Below are 20,472 nucleotides of genomic sequence, written 5' to 3' on the forward strand. Positions count from 1 at the left end.
AACCTGCAACCTCCATGCTCTGCAGTGTTTACTTCAGCTGCTCTTGCAGCTCAAAATTGAGGCTCTTTAAAAGCCAGAAGTCTGCAGTTCCCATATCTGAGCAGGGGCGGGGGGGGGGAGGGGGGATAATCTGGCTGCACTGGTTTAATTTTAAGTGGAAGCCACACAACTGCTCACAAAACCCATGAAAAGTGGGTCTCAAATGCCATTATTCTCTCAAAGTCCATCACCTACATTAAAACGGTCAATGCTTTGCTTGCAATGCAACCTGTTCAACTTAGTTAAACATTTTCAGGAGCAACCAAAAGCCAAAAGAAACAATTAGGCTATTTGTCATTATAGGATTCTAATAAACCTAAACATAACACAATGTTTTGGTGTCTTTGCAACAGGCAGTGGCCAGATATAACTTAGTCTCTGCTTTCCTACCAAAAAGTGTGGCATCAAGTTGTAAGGACCCAAAAAATTGCACATTTCAACTCTTCCACTCCTACCAAAGCTGTATTGTACTATTCTGAAATGTTTTTTTTAAAAAGCACTTGAAGTTTTTTTTAAAATTAACTGCATATATTGTTCCATGCATGTCCAGCAACACTGCATCAGTTTCCTTCTGGTAGAAGAAAAGTGGCACCATTTAAAGTTCCAAAGGCCATTTTAATTGTGAAATAGATCAAAAAGTCAAGGCTGGAGGCAAGCTGAGAACTGCCATTTTTGGTCACTATCCTTCCCGCTAGTCAAACAGCCCAACCCTTTTGCCAGCAGGAGAGCAAAGCTACAATTTACAAAGTCACTTTCAAAAGCAGTTCTGAACTATAAACGTCACATGAAGCATAGCAGAGTTCTCCCACCTTATTTATACCACCTCTTCCATGCCAAGTTCAAATCAGCGCTCCAGACTCGAAGCAATGATGTTACATCATCATAGTGCACATAACTCACAAATGTCCTGTATTTTGGTGGCAAAAACACCAATAAATGACAAAAGCCAATTAGATCAATGTTTTTCAAACAGGTATAAGTACCCCTGCAAATATTCACACAATCCCAAAGATCGGCATTCTAACTTACAGAAGACAGTGTGAGCTATCCAAATGAAAAGAGGGATGTCATTGCAGTGATACTAGTGTGCAGCAACAAAAATAATGTGCTAGTAACTCAAATATAGTTAAGTATAGAAATCTGATGGCCTTATGAACCCTCAAGAGTCCAAGGACCCAGTTTTGAAATATGTACTGAGCCCATGCTCCACTAGCCCTTTCCATTTAAAATCTACAAGTGTTATCCATGAGCAGAGTGCAATGTAATAACTTTGAAAATGTACTTATTCTAGCAAGATTGCCACACTGTAATATGTAGTTTGCAGGGGGTGGGGGTGGTGAAGGAAAAGAAATGGAACAAGGAATATTTTCCCAAGTTTAAATTGGGATACTGACACTACATGAAATTAGTTTTTAAAATCAGTGTTATTTAAAAGGAAATGAAATACAATTGCGCATGACTGGTTATAATTGGGGAAGATCTGGGCTATGGCTCTCACTAACATTAGATGTTTGCCTAGCCCTCTCCAGGAAAAGATTGTACAGAGGGAGCATATACCCATTTTCGAAGAATCAAAAAGTAAACGATCTGTCATTACGAAACACTGTCTCATCTCTCTCTCCCCTTCAAAAAAAGCCTTTATTTTTGGGGGTGGGAAACCTCTGCACACAACTACTAAATAAAATCACTTCATTTGTTCAAGAGTTTTGAGAAGCTTAAAATATCCCAATTATTCACATGTACGTTTATTGATATACAGAATCCTGTCAATCCAGTACCTGTCTTCTTTCATTAACAGCTTGCTGTAAAAGATTAGTTTTGTAGAATGCAGCATTCCAATTTAGACTCATATAGGTTGAGTGATTAAACGGGAAAAGGTGCAAAGATCACAATCTTGCTTTTTTTTTTAAAAAGAGAGCCAAGAATAAAAGTTGGCATACTAGGCATACATTGATTAGAATTCAACTGCACTTCATCTTATACAATAGAATCTGTAAAACTTTGGGAAACTAGTACATTAATTTTCCTTATGCTCACTCAAGCAAGAAATTAATTAATGTTAGTATAGAGATTGGGCTATAGCATTTGTGTGGGAACAATGATAAATTCTTGGATGCAGTTACTGATTCATTCAAACCCCAAAGGCAATTTCACTGCAAGAACAAAAAGTCCAAGAGTAACAACAGAGATCAGGTGCAGAATAATCCCCATCACTGCTACTGCCATTCCTCTCCATTATACTTGCATTCTGCAACCACATCAAATTCATTGGGCCGGATTTTGCTGTGAAAATAAACTGTGAGGCTAAACCCCATTGAAAGTCTATGGGCAAGTGCAAGTTTAATGAACGGTTGATGCTGTTTGTTTGCCGCTCACAGCAAAGTCTGTCCCAATGTGTCACATGCACTAGCCCCAAGGCAATTGGACTGTATTTCATTCATATACCATAACTTCACTCAATCGATTACCACCCCCCACAAATCTTAAAGCAACATCCAGCCAGCACCAATTGTAAGTAGTAATTTTATATGCAATTGCCCAGTAGAGCTTTGATGTACTACTCCACATGTAATAAGTCAACAATTCCAAACTGCAGCCAATATTACAAGTTTCCAAACTCAAACCTGCCACCACAGAAAAATGTCAAGCTGAGGATAGTTATTCCTTACAGGAAGCGAGGGTAGAAAATAAGAGTCAGTCACACTTCAGTGACTCAATGGGTAAATGCACTACTCAATGGGATGCTAAGCCATAGCAACCAGGCATATCCACGGATCAATTCCCGGTGTGTGTAGAGTGAGCCATCTAAGCCGTAATAGCAGCTGGGGTGCTCCAACAGCCTCAGCAGCCTTATGCATTTTATTTTATTTTTTTGAGAAGGAAGAAAAGAGCAAAAGAAGTGAAAAAACCCAGGATTCCCACTCACCACTATCCAGCACCCTTGCTAGAAAATATGCGAGAGGATCGGCAGATTCAGTTGTAGTGTGTTCCACAGTCAGTTAGCCAGCTAACATTTCCAAGGCTGACACGTGAAGGGCTATTTGAGTATGGTACTGAAGGACTGCCAACAGGTCTGCAGAACTATACTCCACTACAGGAATTAACTACTGGGATAAAACAGAGGGGGTTGGGGCGTCACTCAGATCACAAAACAAACTACTCCAGCCCAATGTGACTTGCAATTTAATTTGGAGAAAAACAAAAATTGTTTGAGAGTATTTATTTCTCTTTTCACAATATCAGCTCCTTCTTTCATATTTTAAACTTTATTTAAATTTCAGTTAATATATGACAAAGTCTAGCCATAGTGTAACTACAAGCCACTTTGATTTCTGAATTGCATGGTCATATATCATTGCATTGTTGCACAATAACCCAATAAATTGAAAATTTTAGTACAGCAAATATAACTGACCCAGAATACAATCAGATGTGAATAAGAGTGGAGTAACATTATGACCAGTCAATTTGTGAACATAGTTTAACATATACATTACAAATACTTGGATAATCTCCCATGGTTTAGTTCATGGGGAGTCAAGGCCAAGGGATAATTGGACCAGGCCACAGATGCTTAATTCAGTCACATTTTAAATACATACATTCGGCCCTTATTTTCATTATAAATTCCAATGTCCACATTTACAATCAAAACTGCCTTTTGTCAGAACTCCCATCATTGTCAGGAGGGTGTAGTTACAGCTTAATAAGTTATACAAGCAATTTCCATTGTAAATGTGGACAATGAAATTTAGAATAAGGAATTACTTTACAGGCATGGAAAAGTCAAGAAACAATACCTAGGTTTAGATGGTGGAATGTCAAGTAAAACATTGACCAAACAGAATTTTTACCTAGAATACAAGCTGAAGTGTGACAATGCCAAGAAATACTGAATGAAAAACTAACTTAAGAACTTCACCAATGCATGCCATCAAACCAATGCAGAGAGGCTAAAACCATTACTTTTTAAAAAAGGTCAAATGCACAGAAGAAAAATAGCAAGACAGCAAATCAGCATAATACTTAGCTCTTCAGATCAACTGAAATTTGTACTGCGGCTGAAAGTTTCACCAACAGCCATACTAACGAAGCATATGCCGAAGTGGAGTTTTTATCCTTCGTGGATTGATGCAAATTATCATGCTGATTCAGTATCTTATGTAATTGGCTTCTATGTACGCTTTAATCTACAAATAATCTAATTAGTTTTAGCCGAAATGCATTTGATCTGTCAGTGTAGTATTTTCCACCTTTCAAGAGAGACAACAGAATGTGACAGGCATCAGACATTATTTACAATGAACTATGAACAAGAATTCAGGGTTAATTGTTAAACCTGGCCCAACTAGCACATACACCTGTACAATGGCAAAAGATGTTACTTGTGCAAGAGTCAGTCTGCTTATGGAAATTTACTTTTGCCGTTAACAAGTGTTGGGGGACTCTCCAAACCCTTACAACTGACGATAGCTGAAGTGGGATAAATATCATTTGAAGACTATAAAGACTTAAAGAAAGCTAGAAGCAAACAACACTTAATGTGAGCACAAAATATCAAGTTAGAAATCATCTTGTCGAGCAGCAAAAAAGTGCCAGCATGAATACTTGGCACTGGAGCACAAACAGGAGGCTCATGAGTGCCAATTAAAAGTTCTTGGAGGCCAGAAAGGAATGGTAGAGACAAATCTAAAGAAAAGGAGCAACAGTACAAGGAGGCATACCACAAACATGAGACTAAGCAGTGCAGACATGAAGCAGAGAAAAAGAAGCAGCAGCACCAGCATGCAGTTGAACTGGTACAGAGACATTTAGTGACCGAGACCGAAGTGAGTGCCCAGTTAATGCAGGCCATAAATTAATTAAAAATAGCTTAAAGCGAATGCTATTCTAGATTTTAAGGAAGGGGATAACAAACAATTTCTTATGGGGTTCTAATTATAAGACACGTGTTTTATTTTGTGGGGGGGGGGGGGGGGGGGGGAGGGGGGAGGGGCAGAGAAGAAGCGTAAAGAGAAAGGCTGGTGTCATCACATTCGATGGACAGTGTGGATCATGATGCAGTCCAACGAGCGATTCACGTTGCTTTTGAATTCATACCAGAAATGGATAAGCATACATTTAAAATGTTACAGAAATGTCAGGATCGTAGTTAGAGAACTGTCAATAGAAAATGAAAAACGTGCGGAAATTGCATTTGGAGTGAGCAAATGTAAAGCCTTATGAAGTGCATGAGTTAATGTTAAAAGATTATTTTCTGGAAGATCGAGCAAACAATTTAAGGGCACAGTTGCTTGGCCAAGAAATGATGACTAAGTCAGATCATTGAGCCAGCCAATCATTTCAATCTCACAAGCACCAAACTAACCCCAGAATGGATAGAAAAGGTGACCTACACTGACAGGTGGCAGTGTGGGTCACTGGCCAGTGACCTGGCCAACATTTATCCCACAACCAACATCACTTAAACAGATGATCTGATCATTTATCACATTGATGTTTGTGAAACCGTTCCAAATACAAATTGGCAGCCATGTTTACCTACATTACAACAGAGACTACACTTCAAAAACTACTTCATTAGCCACAAAACACTTTGGGACGTCCTGAGGTCATGAAGGATGCAATATAAATCCAAGTTCTTTCTCTTTCTTGATCCACCGCAACAATGGTCACTCAGCCCTCTTAGATGAGCAGAAGAGTTACTGGCATTCTAAATAAACCTCCAGATTTATGCAAGAGACCTAATGCAATTGCATTTGAACATTCCGCATTAATCCAAATATGACATCCAATGCAAATTATCTTGTTTTAAATAAAATCTGAAACATGTGACAAAATTAAGAGGGGTTGGGATCATGTCAAGCGACTGCAATGAAATTTGAGCAGCCCATCAACATCAAGTGACATTTACAACATCATCCTAACCATCCAACTGTACATTATGTGTGAATTATCTTATATGCTCAGTTTACCAGCAGAGACATCATGGTGGAAGTGTCAGCTCCGACTTCTGTACCACTTAAAATACTGGAATTTTATTATCTGAGACAGGGAAGTATCACAGCTTATATACAACAAAACTAACTCGATAAGGAGGTCATGATTTTCAAGAATAAACAACTGAAAATAGAAAACAAATTGCCTCTTAGCTTCTTTAAAATTATCCCTCGTAAATAAAAGTACCATAGCCACAATAATTTTCTCACAATGTTTGTATATAAAACTTACAAGACTAAAACATTTTGCACATTTCTAAATTTAGTTTGCAAAATCATTTCTTCACAAGAGAGCTATAATAATTTTGTTAATACATTTTTTGTCTAAACTAGCACAACATTCCCATTCGTACACCATTGTTGTGCTCTTTCCTCCATTGGTACACTCAAGTTGGGGTGTGTTGGGGGGGGGGGGGGCGGGGGGGGGGGGGGGGGGAGGGTAGACTAAAGAACAAACCTGTAGGTATCACCTTTTCACAACTTTATCGTTCTGCCAAAACTGGAACTTGAAATTTATGAATAACATGTTTCAATCAAAGCCTATTCTTGAAAACCCGCCATTTTAATACTACTGCTAACCTCCCATTTTATTCTATAGAAAGCACTCATCTCTGCAATTAACACCTTATAAGTTTGTCATTAGGCTCCTTAATGCATTGGTAACAATGTAGGAAATTGGAATATCATCTAAGCCGATACCCTTCAATGTTGTGATGCACTTTCATACAAGTATTGTATGAAAATCTCAACATTTAGCATTACAGCTTAATGAAATCCAGGGAATCTCACTCTGCTGGACTCCACTATCAGGCTGCATTTACACTAGACCTGTGGCATCAGTGCAAAGTCATTTTGCTTGAGACCAAAACTACAGGTGTAGAGTAAATGCACTCCAGGTCTGCACAGCTAATATAATAAGCCTTTTATGTGCAAAGAGGTGCAAAATACAAATGGCAATCTACAAAAACAACAAAAGCAGACACAGTCCCAGGAAAGCTGCCTGAAGTTACTAGAACGAGTGCTGAAAGTCAGATTTATTTTCTATAGATCTGTGAACGTGTCTTCTCTGTAGATTTAGATTTTTGACACCTGACTTTGTGCATTTTCCAGCCTTCTATAATGCTGTTTTTGAGGCGACAACTAGGTTTTCTCCTGGAAGGGTTAGAGGTAATCGAGTACAAATTATATGGATTTCAATAAAACTTCGCAAGTTTAAAATAACTAGTTTAAAACCTATTAAAATAATGCACAGAGACATGCCCAAAAAAAAACATTAAGTGTCTGCCAGCTGTCACCGCCAACAGAAATTTATTTCTATCCGAGGTTGTTTTTTGAAGTGATCAGAAAGATTTATTTTCTTCTGCTGGACAAAATAATTACGCACTACAATCACTAAAAAAAAAAGCAAGAAGTACACAAAAAGGTGGTTTCCATGAACAAGGATAGGAGGTTGAATCTTGTGCTATCATTTGCACCCCACTGCCTCCAGTCTGAGGTCAAATATTGATTGTTGATGTCCCTCTTCATTAGTACACTAAAGAGATGACACGCAGTTACTCCACAGGAACAAAGGACCCTCAACCGCATGTGCACAATTTAAAAATTGAAAAGCTAAGTTACAGCAACTTTTTATTTACACAACCCCTTCAAAGACAAGCACTAAACAAAAGCACCTGTAACTGCAACTCAAAAAAAATCAGCTCGATTCAAACTTTTCTACCTCAATTTTCTCCACAACCAATAGTGGGAGAAAAAATTAAATTCTAAGCCACCAGTTGTGCCTGCTGACTGATCTGTTCACATCAACCTGCAATCCCATGAAAAAAAAGCAGATTTTTCTTGTAAAATGCTGACAGTTGGCAGACATGAAGAAAATAAGTTACAAGATTGGTAACTACAGCAATATTGCAGCCTCATAGTAATTTCAGTATGGTGGTAGGAAAAATACAACCCGTTACATAGATCATGTCAAACTTGAGTAGGAAATATTCTTGTAAATAAATAGTATGCTATTCTCGTCCCCCAATATGAAAATATAGAAAATACATACTCAAATGGCAACGTTCAACCACAAAATTTAGACAGCTATGGAAGTTATAAGAAGTTAGGAGTGCAAGTTCCAATGATCACAGGGTTCAATGACCATGTTAACTGCCCAAGCTTCACTCTTGTGGTTTTTACAAGATCAGAACAATATCATATCACTGTAATAAAGTTCAAGCCAGCTAATGCAGGGCCAAATCTTGATGGAGTACGCAGCATACGCTGTTAGACAGATTTTCTTCCTGCACCCTTCAGGGCAGAAGATGCTTTGCGCCATAACTTGCTGAAAGTGCAAGCTGATAATGGCGCAGCAAGGGCAATGGGCATCGGCGATCTTAGTGAAAGGCTGGACCAATAGCCTATCTCCTTACCCAATGAGATTTAAGGATTGAGAGAGAAACAATGGAGAAGGAGGGCAATTTAGATTCACATCAGGTACAGAGATAGAGAGAGAAAGATTGGATTGAGACACAAAAAAATTTAAACTGAAATTGTTTTAATCTCTAAGAAGAATTTGCTATATGCAGGAATGAGATCGAACAGTTTAAACTGTTACCTTTCTGGGCTGAAGAAGTTCATTGGCACTGCATTGTTAAAAGGGTACTTACTCACGCTCTTAATCAGCAGTTCCAACTTTCTACGGCGAGTTTAAATGGACAATTAATGCGTAAATCCAAAAAGTTCTTAAAACGAGGCTAAAGGCGAGATGCCGTTTGTGCGAAGCAAACAGCGCAGCGGCATCAATCGACCGGCAAGTTCTGGAGATCTGCAATTCACGATGCATCACGGGCGTGTGTTGTTAACGCGACATTATTTTTCCAGCAAGTTTCAGCTCATCTCCTTTAAATGAAGGGAATACATGCAAAAAAAAATCAACCCATCCTTGCTCTTTTCAGATGCTGACAGATCTGTTCATTTCCAACATTTTGTTACTTCAAATTTCCAATTTTTTCCTCAATGTTCTCTTGCATACTAAAGTTAGCTGATAATTTGCTTAAACTAATCCCAATGGTCCCATTATTTGATCTACAACCAGGTGCACATTTAACTCCAAAATAGATTTAATTATCAACTGAAGGATAGTAAAGGTTAGAGGAAGAGAAACATAATACAGCAAAAAAAATTTTTAAATTTTAATCGAAGAAAAAGGTTTCAGAATAGGAATGAAATGCAGATTAAGATGCAACAGTTCAGAAAGGAGTAAAGAACTTTGGGTAGAAGCAATATAGCATATGGAAGATACAGGAGAAAGTGAGCTCACTTGACTCTACAGGGAAACATTTTCCTTGAATGGTATGCAATGGTGTTCCCTCAAAATGTGTACTGAATGTTCCTCATGCAAGAAATTGTTATTCTACATTCAGTAGGCCATTCAATGCATACAGTTTTGAGAATTCAAAAGATTTATACAGCAGGTATCAGAGAATACAAGTTTTTCCTGATCATCATGCTTTTGTTTTAATTAAATGCACTTATGAAGGTACAAACTAATGTGTCTTCGCTCGCATGTTTTCACAAGTCTTCTAAGTGCAGAACACGGTTTGGTTTCATTGTTGTGCCATCCAAAAGTAGTAAAATTTGTAGTCACATGGTACAAAAACTTGTTAAAAGATAAAATTTCCCTAGAGGGTTAATGTATTGAAAAGGTGTGCATGTGTACTCAAGGCAGATATCTGAAATCTCAGTTTGACACATCAACCACACTATTCTAGTTTTGCAGTGAAGTTGGTAGCCTCAACTTTCTCTGTTACCCGATCACATTTTCAACAATGACAGCGAAAAAAGAATTTCAGTGACTCATTTAAACATTTTCAGAAAAGCAGTACAGACGCTCTTAACACTGCAAATAATATCCCACGCCAGAAAAAAAGAGCAAAAGAAAAAAAGAAAACAGAAAAAAGGGGACAATGTATTGCTATATTCCCTGTAAATCCCAAAGTATTTTAATTATATAACAATTTACAGAAAAATGAAGTTTAATAACTTTAAATGGTTCCAAACATAACATAAACCAACATTTGCACTAAATTCAAAGATATGTACACTGTGTAAACAAACTGAGCACACATCACAGTATGCAAGCCAGTATATCGAACAGCTTATTAAACAATTGTGCCAGCAACTCCAACGATTCTGGGCAATTGTGTTGATCTAGTCAGTTTTTAAGTCCAAAATTATAAACAAAAAAGGGCAGAAACAAACCACCCCTCTGAGCCACACTTCACTTTCCAGCCTTTACCCAAAATAAAAAAGCTCAACAACTAATTTCTATAAAAAAACACCAAACAATGCTATCCTGAATTATTAGCATTCAAGAGGTAATGTCTCTTCATCCTCTTCAGTATTAATTTTGAACATATGGATATCAAACTAGAGGTGGTGTAAACCCTGACATTTAGCCACAATGTCCCTCACAACCTTCTCCATTAAAACTGCAAAACTTTGCATTACAAAGTGCTTGTTATAGTCACTATTCTACAAAAGGAGCAAATCAAATTTCTCCACTCCTCTCCTGAACACATTGGAGTACAAATGCATAAGTGCCACATCCTTCTGATAAGTCACCCAGTGGTGTGTCTATCCATGTGAGCTCAGTGAATCTTGACAGGATATCCAATCCAGGGGATAGGAGGGAATCGCTGCTAAACCCAATCTCATTCTTATCCAATGCTCATGCTTTTTAACAGGGGATCGCCGAATAAGGAGTAAGAACAGAAATTTCTGACTGATTTCCCCCTCTTCAACTCAAGGGCACCAAGGCCAACTGTCGCACCTTCAGCCGAAATCACAGGCTGGAGATTGAACTTACATTTATATAGCTCATTTAACCTTGGAAACATGCCAAGGCACCTAAGATTTAGAGAATTTGGAGTTTAGGTCGGGTAGCAAATGGAAAGCCAGTAAGACAGACTTCGGAGAGAGTCCAGGTGACTGAAAACATTGATGAGGGTTTCAACGGAGCTGAGGTGGAAGTAAATGGTCTTGGGAGATAGGCTGTGGGCTTTGAAGCTCAGCTGTGGGTTGAACGGAACACCAAGATGTTGTATGGTCTGGTTCAGCCTGAGCGAGTGGCCAAGGAGGGAGGATGGTGTCTATGGGGAAGGGGACGGAGTCACCGGTAAGGGAACAGAGTTTATGGCAAGGGCCGAAAACAATGGCTTTAATCTTCCTGATAGTGAATATTGAGATTGAATATTGCTGACTCTCTGATCAGCTCCGACTTGTTCAAGTGCCCATTCACTGTCTCCAAAATTAGATTCCAGAAATTTCCCCACAACTGATACCCCTAAATAATGGAGTGACATTTGCAATTTTCCAATCCACAAGGCACAATTCCTGAATCTAGAGAGTTTTGGAAAATTATAACTAATGCTTCTGCAATTTCCTCATCTATTTCTTTTAATACTCTGGGGTGGAAACCATCAGGTCCTGGAAATTGGTCGATCTTAAATCCCATTTATTTCTGAGTTACTATTTGTTAAAACATATTAATTTCACTCAGCTACTCCACATTACTTATTTTTAAGTTCCCTTGTGCTGTTGATATTTTGTCCTCTTCCTCCACTGTGAAAACTGATACAAAGTGCTTGTTAGTTTTGTCTGCAATCAAAATTCCAAAACTGCAAAACAAAGAACAGCAAACCTACATTGCATGCCCCAGTGACATGGTAGTAAATTTGGTATAGTTTGTCATTTTGAAAACACATTCAACATTTGGATTTTCCACCAACTTCAAAGTGGCTTCTGTAACTGATTCAACCAAAGAACTCCAAAATGGAAATGCACCTTGTTCATTCCCATCATACACAAGGTATGGTTCAAGCAAAAAAAAAATTCTATATATTCTATTTGCACAGTCATTTTTGGCCCAAGCTTGTAGTAGATTTTAAATCAAATAACTTGCATAAGGTGCATTCAATGAAAAGATATAAAGATACAAAGAAATGCAAATTCACGACAATGGTGTTCCCCAATTTAAAAAAACGAATCGGCGTGTTTCAAATTTGCAGTTGTCTTAAATGGTGTTTTGGTCTCAAAGGGATTGGGAATGCAACTGTTACAACGGTTTATAAAGCAGGACTCAATCCCACAAATCGATAATGCTGTGGACATAACAGCAGTAACAATGCTGCCCTTCGCTAACATTACGTATGTTCATTTAATTCCGGGAAATAGCTAGTTAAATCAGTGACCAGTGTAGTATCGCGCCACTGAATGAACTGAAAGATGTATTCCACCGTGACGCCTCTACACATAACATGCTTCATCCTCTTAGCCCCATGGGATAGAAGTTACGCCGGTTGATTGACTGAATCTGGAAGCGCTGCCCCACCCCATCCCCCATCAAAGACTTTTGCCTCGATATTCAACACTTAGAAAACTAGCAATAAATTCTAGCAAACAAAAACGTCTTTAAAAAATTAAGGCGTAGGTTGACCAAACTGTCCGACGTTGTAAAGCAAGTCGTCCAACACGTCAGAACAATTTAAAGGGACAGGAAAACGTATTTGCTTGCGATTGGGGTGACATGCTGAAATCTTACGGTTCTCAACATTCTGGCTATTTTTTTAAAATCATGCATCAGTTGTTTCCGCAGAAAACAGACATAACTTTCTGAAAGTGTTTCCCCACAATGAGTTTCAATCGCTGCGTCAGATAAATAGTCAGAACTCGGCCACATCACAATAAACAACCCACAAAGGGATTTCTGTAGAAAGTCCATTATTACTCACAGCTGGAAGCAAGTACAGAAATGCCGTCATTTAAAAAAAAAAGAAAAAATATTTTCATAAATGACGACAATCATCGAAGTTTATAAAAGCAGTTCCTGAAACCCTTCCACGTACTCATCACTAACTGCAGACGTGCAGTGTCAACCACTAAAGAAAGTGGATTTACTCAAACCATTGGTAAATGATTTACTTTAAGCTAAGAGTCACGTACGATCAAACTGGAAAGATACACAAAGAGAAATAAATCCTCACATTACTTCTCCATGCACTGTGTGTCGCTATGCAAAAAAAAATGCATTAACAAAAACACCAACCTCTGCACACCATCTGCAATGGCATATTCAATTTTAAACCTGCCCAAGGACAAACGCGCACTCACCTCGACGTGAAATTTCTCATAAACCAAGTGGGTGATAACAGCTATCTGTATGGGGCTAAAGAGTTAAACACATTCCACCCCCCCACACACACACCCTTCTATGTTACCTCCCCCTCACCCTAGATCATGCCCATCTCCAGTCGCCTGCCATTTAGAACAGAATGTCATGGCAGCCCAAATCCTAGCATTTAAAATAAACACTGATCGTCCAGCAAATATACACAACACACACACCGGGGGGGGGGGGCACCACAATGTAACCATTCCATTACAAAGCAAAAAAAAAAGCAATCGAATTGTCTGCATGTAAATACATCCACGGTATCAAAATCAACAAGTTTGGATTCAACCAGTATTTAATTATTTCCAGGCACACATCTCTTCTCTCCCCCCCGCTTCCACCCCCGACACACACAAATCAAAAAGGGCAACAAGAAAAAAAATCGAGAGAAGAACCCGTCGCTCACCGAGTGGACGTCCCTTTCCGTACATCGCAAATGCTGCATTTGAAAGCTTCCGCACTGTTCCTAAAGGTGCAGACACTACAGTCCCAGAACCCGTCCTCCGAGCCAGGTTTGGCTTGCCTCTTTGGCCTTGAAAAACTGCAATAAAAACAAAGGGAAGGAGGAAAACATTATACACACACACACTCACAGACACTCCGACATTGCCGGCCCCCGGACACACCAGCGCCGCTCAGCTCCCGTCACCGCGGTAAGAAAAAACATCGCCTGTTTTTTTTTTCCCGTCTTTTCTTTCACCCACCGCGGCTCTCTCCTCTCCTCTCCTCCCTCCCTGTGGGTACATAGCGCCGTCCGCCATAGCTGCACGGCTCGCCCTGGCACAGGAGAGAGATACAGACGGCCACTTGGGCAAACCGGGCGAACACATTTTTTTTTAAAAAAAACCCCACAGACACCACCATCACCACCATTTAAAGGTCTTCCCTCCTCACCCGCCGAGCCGGAGCTCGAGCTCGAGCGGCGCGCGTCGCGGCCAGACGGCGTGCGTTACCTGTTAGGGCTCTTCTTGTCCCCCATGCCGCAAGGAGTCGGTTGAGAATGAGGGGAGATGGGAATTGAGCCCGAAGCAGCGAGTGACGGGACGGAGCGGAGCGGAACCGAGTAAAGTGCAGCCGGGTCCGTCTGTGGCACGAGCGCCAGCCTCCGCACGGAGAGCGAGAGCGCGCCACGTGACCCACCAACCGCCAATCAACGGAACAGGAATTTTAAATTACCCGGCCAGACAGGGAGAACCACAGATACAGACAGGCAGACAAGGAACTAGAGGGGGACAGGCTGTGGGACAGACACAACCCGGGGGGGGGGGGGACAGGACAGGCTGAGAGACAGACACAACCCGGGGGGGGGGGGGAGAGACAGGCTGAGAGGCAGACACAACCCGGGGGGGGGACAGGCTGAGAGGCAGACACAACCCGGGGGGGGGGGGGACAGGCTGAGAGGCAGACACAACCCGGGGGGGGGGGGGGACAGGCTGAGAGGCAGACACAACCCGGGGGGGGGGGACAGGCTGAGAGACAGACACAACCGGGGGGGGGGGGGGACAGGCTGAGAGACAGACACAACCGGGGGGGGTGGGGGAACAGGCTGAGAGACAGACACAACCCGGGGGGGTGGGGGAACAGGCTGAGAGACAGACACAACCCGGGGGGGTGGGGACAGGCTGAGAGACAGACACAACCCGGGGGGGGGGGACAGGCTGAGAGACAGACACAACCCGGGGGGGACAGGCTGAGAGACAGACACAACCCGGGGGGGGGAGACAGGCTGAGAGACAGACACAACCCGGGGGGGGACAGGCTAGGAGGTAGACACAACCCGGGGGGGGGGGGGGGACGGGCTGAGAGGCAGACACAACCGGGGGGGGGGGGGGGGGGGACGGGCTGAGAGACAGACACAACCCGGGGGGGGGGGGGGGAGACAGGCTGAGAGGCAGACACAACCCGGGGGGGTGGGGGGACAGGCTGAGAGACAGACACAACTCGGGGGGGGGGGGGGGGGGGAACAGGCTGAGAGACAGACACAACCCGGGGGGGGGGGGGGGGGAGACAGGCTGAGAGACAGACACAACCCGGGGGGGGGGGGGGGGACAGGCTGAGAGACAGACACAACCTGGGGGGGGGGGGAGGAGACAGGCTGAGAGACAGACACAACCCGGGGGGGGGGACAGGCTGAGAGGCAGACACAACCCGGGGGGAACAGGCTGAGAGGCAGACACAACCCGGGGGGGGGGGGGGGGAACAGGCTGAGAGGCAGACACAACCCGGGGGGGGGGGGGGACAGGCTGAGAGACAGACACAACCCGGGGGGGGGGACAGGCTGAGAGGCAGACACAACCCGGGGGGGGGGGGGGGGGGAACAGGCTGAGAGGCAGACACAACCCGGGGGGGGGGGGGGGGGAACAGGCTGAGAGGCAGACACAACCCGGGGGGGGGGAACAGGCTGAGAGGCAGACACAACCCGGGGGGGGGGGGGGGGGAACAGGCTGAGAGACAGACACAACCCGGGGGGTGTGGGGGGACGGGCTGAGAGACAGACACAACCCGGGGGGGTGGGGGGACAGGCTGAGAGACAGACACAACCCGGGGGGGGGACAGGCTGAGAGACAGACACAACCCGGGGGGGGACAGGCTGAGAGACAGACACAACCCGGGGGGGGACAGGCTGAGAGACAGACACAACCCGGGGGGGGACAGGCTGAGAGGCAGACACAACCCGGGGGGTGGGGGGGGGAACAGGCTGAGAGGCAGACACAACCCGGGGGGGGACAGGCTGAGAGACAGACACAACCCGGGGGGGGGAACAGGCTGAGAGACAGACACAACCCGGGGGGGGGGGGGAACAGGCTGAGAGACAGACACAACCCGGGGGGGGGGGAACAGGCTGAGAGACAGACACAACCCGGGGGGGGGGGGGGGGGGGGAACAGGCTGAGAGACAGACACAACCCGGGGGGGGGGGGGAACAGGCTGAGAGACAGACACAACCCGGGGGGGGGGACAGGCTGAGAGACAGACACAACCCGGGGGGGGGGGGGGGGGGGGGGACAGGCTGAGAGACAGACACAACCCGGGGGGGGGGGGGGACAGGCTGAGAGACAGACACAACCCGGGGGGGGGGGGGGGACAGGCTGAGAGGCAGACACAACCCGGGGGGGGGGGGGGGGGGGGGGAACAGGCTGAGAGGCAGACACAACCCGGGGGGGGGGGGGGGGGGGGGGGAACAGGCTGAGAGACAGACACAACCCGGGGGGGTGGGGGGACAGGCTGAGAGACAGACACAACCCGGGGGGGTGGGGGGACAGGCTGAGAGACAGACACAACCCGGGGGGGGACAGGCTGAGAGACAGACACAACCCGGGGGGGGGGGGGGGGGGAACAGGCTGAGAGGCAGACACAACCCGGGGGGGGGACAGGCTGAGAGGCAGACACAACCCGGGGGGGGACAGGCTGAGAGGCAGACACAACCCGGGGGGGGACAGGCTGAGAGGCAGACACAACCCGGGGGGGGACAGGCTGAGAGGCAGACACAACCCGGGGGGGGGGGGGGGGGGGGAGAGAGGCAGACACAACCCGGGGGGGGGGGGGGGGGGGGAGAGGCAGACACAACCCGGGGGGGGGGGGGGGGGGGGAGGCAGACACAACCCGGGGGGGGGGGGAGGCAGACACAACCCGGGGGGGGGGGAGGCAGACACAACCCGGGGGGGGGGGGGAGGCAGACACAACCCGGGGGGGGGGGGAGGCAGACACAACCCGGGGGGGGACAGGCTGAGAGACAGACACAACCCGGGGGGGGGAACAGGCTGAGAGACAGACACAACCCGGGGGGGGGGGACAGGCTGAGGGACAGACACAACCCGGGGGGGGGGGGGGGGAACAGGCTGAGAGACAGACACAACCCGGGGGGGGGGAACAGGCTGAGAGACAGACACAACCCGGGGGGGGGGGAACAGGCTGAGAGACGGACACAACCCGGGGGGGGGGGGGGGGAACAGGCTGAGAGACAGACACAACCCGGGGGGGGGGGGGGGGAACAGGCTGAGAGACAGACACAACCCGGGGGGGGGGGGGGGGGAACAGGCTGAGAGACAGACACAACCGGGGGGGGGGGGGGGAACAGGCTGAGAGACAGACACAACCCGGGGGGGGGGGGGGGAACAGGCTGAGAGACAGACACAACCCGGGGGGGGGGGACAGGCTGAGAGACAGACACAACCCGGGGGGGGGGGGGGGGGGGGGGACAGGCTGAGAGGCAGACACAACCCGGGGGGGGGGGGTGGGGGGAACAGGCTGAGAGACAGACACAACCCGGGGGGGGGGGGGGGGGGAAACAGGCTGAGAGACAGACACAACCCGGGGGGGTGGGGGGACAGGCTGAGAGACAGACACAACCCGGGGGGGTGGGGGGACAGGCTGAGAGACAGACACAACCCGGGGGGGGACAGGCTGAGAGACAGACACAACCCGGGGGGGGGGGGGGGGGGAACAGGCTGAGAGGCAGACACAACCCGGGGGGGGACAGGCTGAGAGGCAGACACAACCCGGGGGGGGGGGGACGACATGCTGAGAGACAGACACAACCCGGGGGGGGGGACAGGCTGAGAGGCAGACACAACCCGGGGGGGGGGGGAGACAGGCTGAGAGACAGACACAACCTGGGGGGGGACAGGCTGAGAGACAGACACAACCTGGGGGGGGACAGGCTGAGAGGCAGACACAACCCGGGGGGTGGGGGGGGGGGGAACAGGCTGTGAGGCAGACACAACCCGGGGGGGGGGGGGGGGGGAGACAGGCTGAGAGACAGACACAACCCGGGGGGGGGGGGACACAGGCTGAGAGACAGACACAACCCGGGGGGGGACAGGCTGAGAGGCAGACACAACCCGGGGGGGGGGGGGGGGAACAGGCTGAGAGACAGACACAACCCGGGGGGGGGAACAGGCTGAGAGACAGACACAACCCGGGGGGGGGGGGGGGGGGGGAACAGGCTGAGAGACAGACACAACCCGGTGGGGGGACAGGCTGAGAGACAGACACAACCCGGGGGGGGGGAACAGGCTGAGAGACAGACACAACCCGGTGGGGGGACAGGCTGAGAGACAGACACAACCCGGGGGGGGGGGGGGGGGGGGACAGGCTGAGAGGCAGACACAACCCGGGGGGACACAGGCTGAGAGGGCGAGGAGGGGGAGGGGAGGAGGGGGGGGGGGGAGGGGGGGGGGGGGGGGGAGGGGAGGAGAGGAGGGGGAGGGGAGGAGGGGGAGGGGAGGAGAGGAGGGGGGGGGACCACGGGGGAGGGGGGACGGGACACAGGGGAGGAGGGGGGACGGCGACACAGGGGGGGGGGGGGAGGAGACACGACCGGGGGGGGGGGGGGGAGGAGACACGACCGGGGGGGGGGGGGGGGGGGGGGGGGGGGACACGACCGGGGGGGGGGGGGGGGGGGGGGGAGACACGACCGGGGGGGGGGGGGGGGGGGGAGACACGACCAGGGGGGCGGGGGGGGGGGGGGACACGACCGGGGGGGGGGGGAAAGACACGACGGGGGGGGGGGGGGGGGGGAGACACGACCGGGGGGGGGGGGGGGGGGGGGGGGGACACGACCGGGGGGGGGGGGGGGGCGGGGGGGAGACACGACCTGGGGGGGGGGGGGGGGGGGGGGGGAGGAGACACGACCGGGGGGGGGGGGGAGACACGACCGGGGGGGGGGGGGGGGGGGGGGGAAGACACGACCGGGCGGGGGGGGGGGGGGGGCAGACACGACCGGGGGAGACACGACCGGGCGGGGGGGGGGGGGGGGGGGCAGACACGACCGGGGGGGGCAGACACGACCGGGGGGTGGGGGGGCAGGCTGACACAACCCGGGGGGGGGCAGGCTGACACAACCCGGGGGGGGGCAGGCTGACACAACCCGGGGGGGGGCAGGCTGACACAACCCGGGGGGGGGCAGGCTGACACAACCCGGGGGGGGGGCAGGCTGACACAACCCGGGGGGGGGCAGGCTGACACAACCCGGGGGGGGGGGGGGGGGGGGGGAGGACAGGCAGACACAACCCGGTGGGTGGGGGGGGAGAGGGCAGGCAGACACAACCCGGTCGGTGGGTGGGTGGGGGGGGTGGGGAGAGGGCAGGCAGACACAACCCAGTGGGGGTTGGGGAGAGAGGGCAGGCAGACACAACCCGGTGGGTGGGGGGGGGGGGGGGGAGAGGGCAGGCAGACACAACCCGGTCGGTGGGTGGGTGGGGGGGGTGGGGAGAGGGCAGGCAGACACAACCCAGTGGGGGGTGGGGGAGAGAGGGCAGGCAGACACAACCCGGTGGGGGGGGGGGGCGGAGGGCAGGCAGACACAACCCGGTGGGGGTGGGGGTGGGGGTGGGGGGGTGGGGGGGGGCAGAGGGCAGGCAGACACAACCCGGTCGGTGTGGGGGGGAAGAGGGCAGGCAGACACAACCCGGTTTGGGGGGGGGGGGGGGGGGGGGAGAGACAGGCAGACACAACCCGGTTTGGGGGGGTGGGGGGACAGGCTGAGAGGCAGACACAACCAGAGGGGGGACAGGCTGAGAGGCAGACACAACCAGAGGGGGGACAGGCTGAGAGGCAGACACAACCAGAGGGAGGACAGGCTGAGAGGCAGACACAACCAGAGGCAGACAGACGCAACTGGAGGGACAGACATAACCAGCGGGAGACAAGCTTGGAGGCAGACACACAACCAAAGGGTGACAGACAGATAGACACAGGCACAGCCATGGGAGACAAGCTTTCAGAGAGACAGACACAACCAGAGAAAGACAAGCTTGGAGAGAGACTAAAGCAAAGGGAGACAGGCTTTGAGAGAGATATACACAACCAGGGAGATAATTGAAGGATACAGACACAACCAGAAGAGAGACAGACAGACAAATACAACCAGAGGTAGTCTAGCCCAAGAGAGAACCAGTGAGACAAGCCCAGAGAGAGACACACAGAGACAAAGATTAGACACACACAGCCCAGACAGAGAAAGAAACATGCACACAACCAGAGGGACACAAGCCCAGGCAGAGAGAGGGGCAGGCAGGAAGGCAGGCAGACAGACACATACAACTGGAGAAAGACAAGTGCAAAGAGAGACAACCAGACATAGTCAAGACCAGAGAAAGAGAAGCTCAGCTGGAGAGATAGTCAACCCGAGAGAACCAGAAAGACAGAAAAATAAAAATAAATCAAACCCTCAAGAGTGAGGTAGAGAGAAACAGCAAGTGAGAGAGAAAAACAAGCC

The 20,472-nt window shown here is 48.6% G+C and overlaps 1 protein-coding gene across 1 annotated transcript in view; it reads right to left on the reverse strand.

Annotated features, from left to right (window-relative positions):
• The window catches only part of LOC137334254 (RING1 and YY1-binding protein-like), a 91,050-nt gene extending 76,694 nt beyond the window's left edge, over positions 1-14,356 (reverse strand). The window contains exons 1-2 of the mRNA XM_067998905.1: positions 14,208-14,356; positions 13,661-13,795 (exon numbers count right to left, since the gene is read on the reverse strand). Of these exons, the coding sequence (XP_067855006.1) occupies positions 13,661-13,795; positions 14,208-14,233 (161 nt within the window). The 5' untranslated portion in view covers positions 14,234-14,356. The remainder of the gene's footprint in view (positions 1-13,660; positions 13,796-14,207) is intronic.
• Between the last annotated feature and the right edge of the window lie 6,116 nt (positions 14,357-20,472).

The sequence above is a fragment of the Heptranchias perlo genome, chromosome 17 (genome assembly GCF_035084215.1).
Source record: "Heptranchias perlo isolate sHepPer1 chromosome 17, sHepPer1.hap1, whole genome shotgun sequence".
In the NCBI taxonomy this organism is placed as follows: Eukaryota; Metazoa; Chordata; class Chondrichthyes; order Hexanchiformes; family Hexanchidae; genus Heptranchias; species Heptranchias perlo.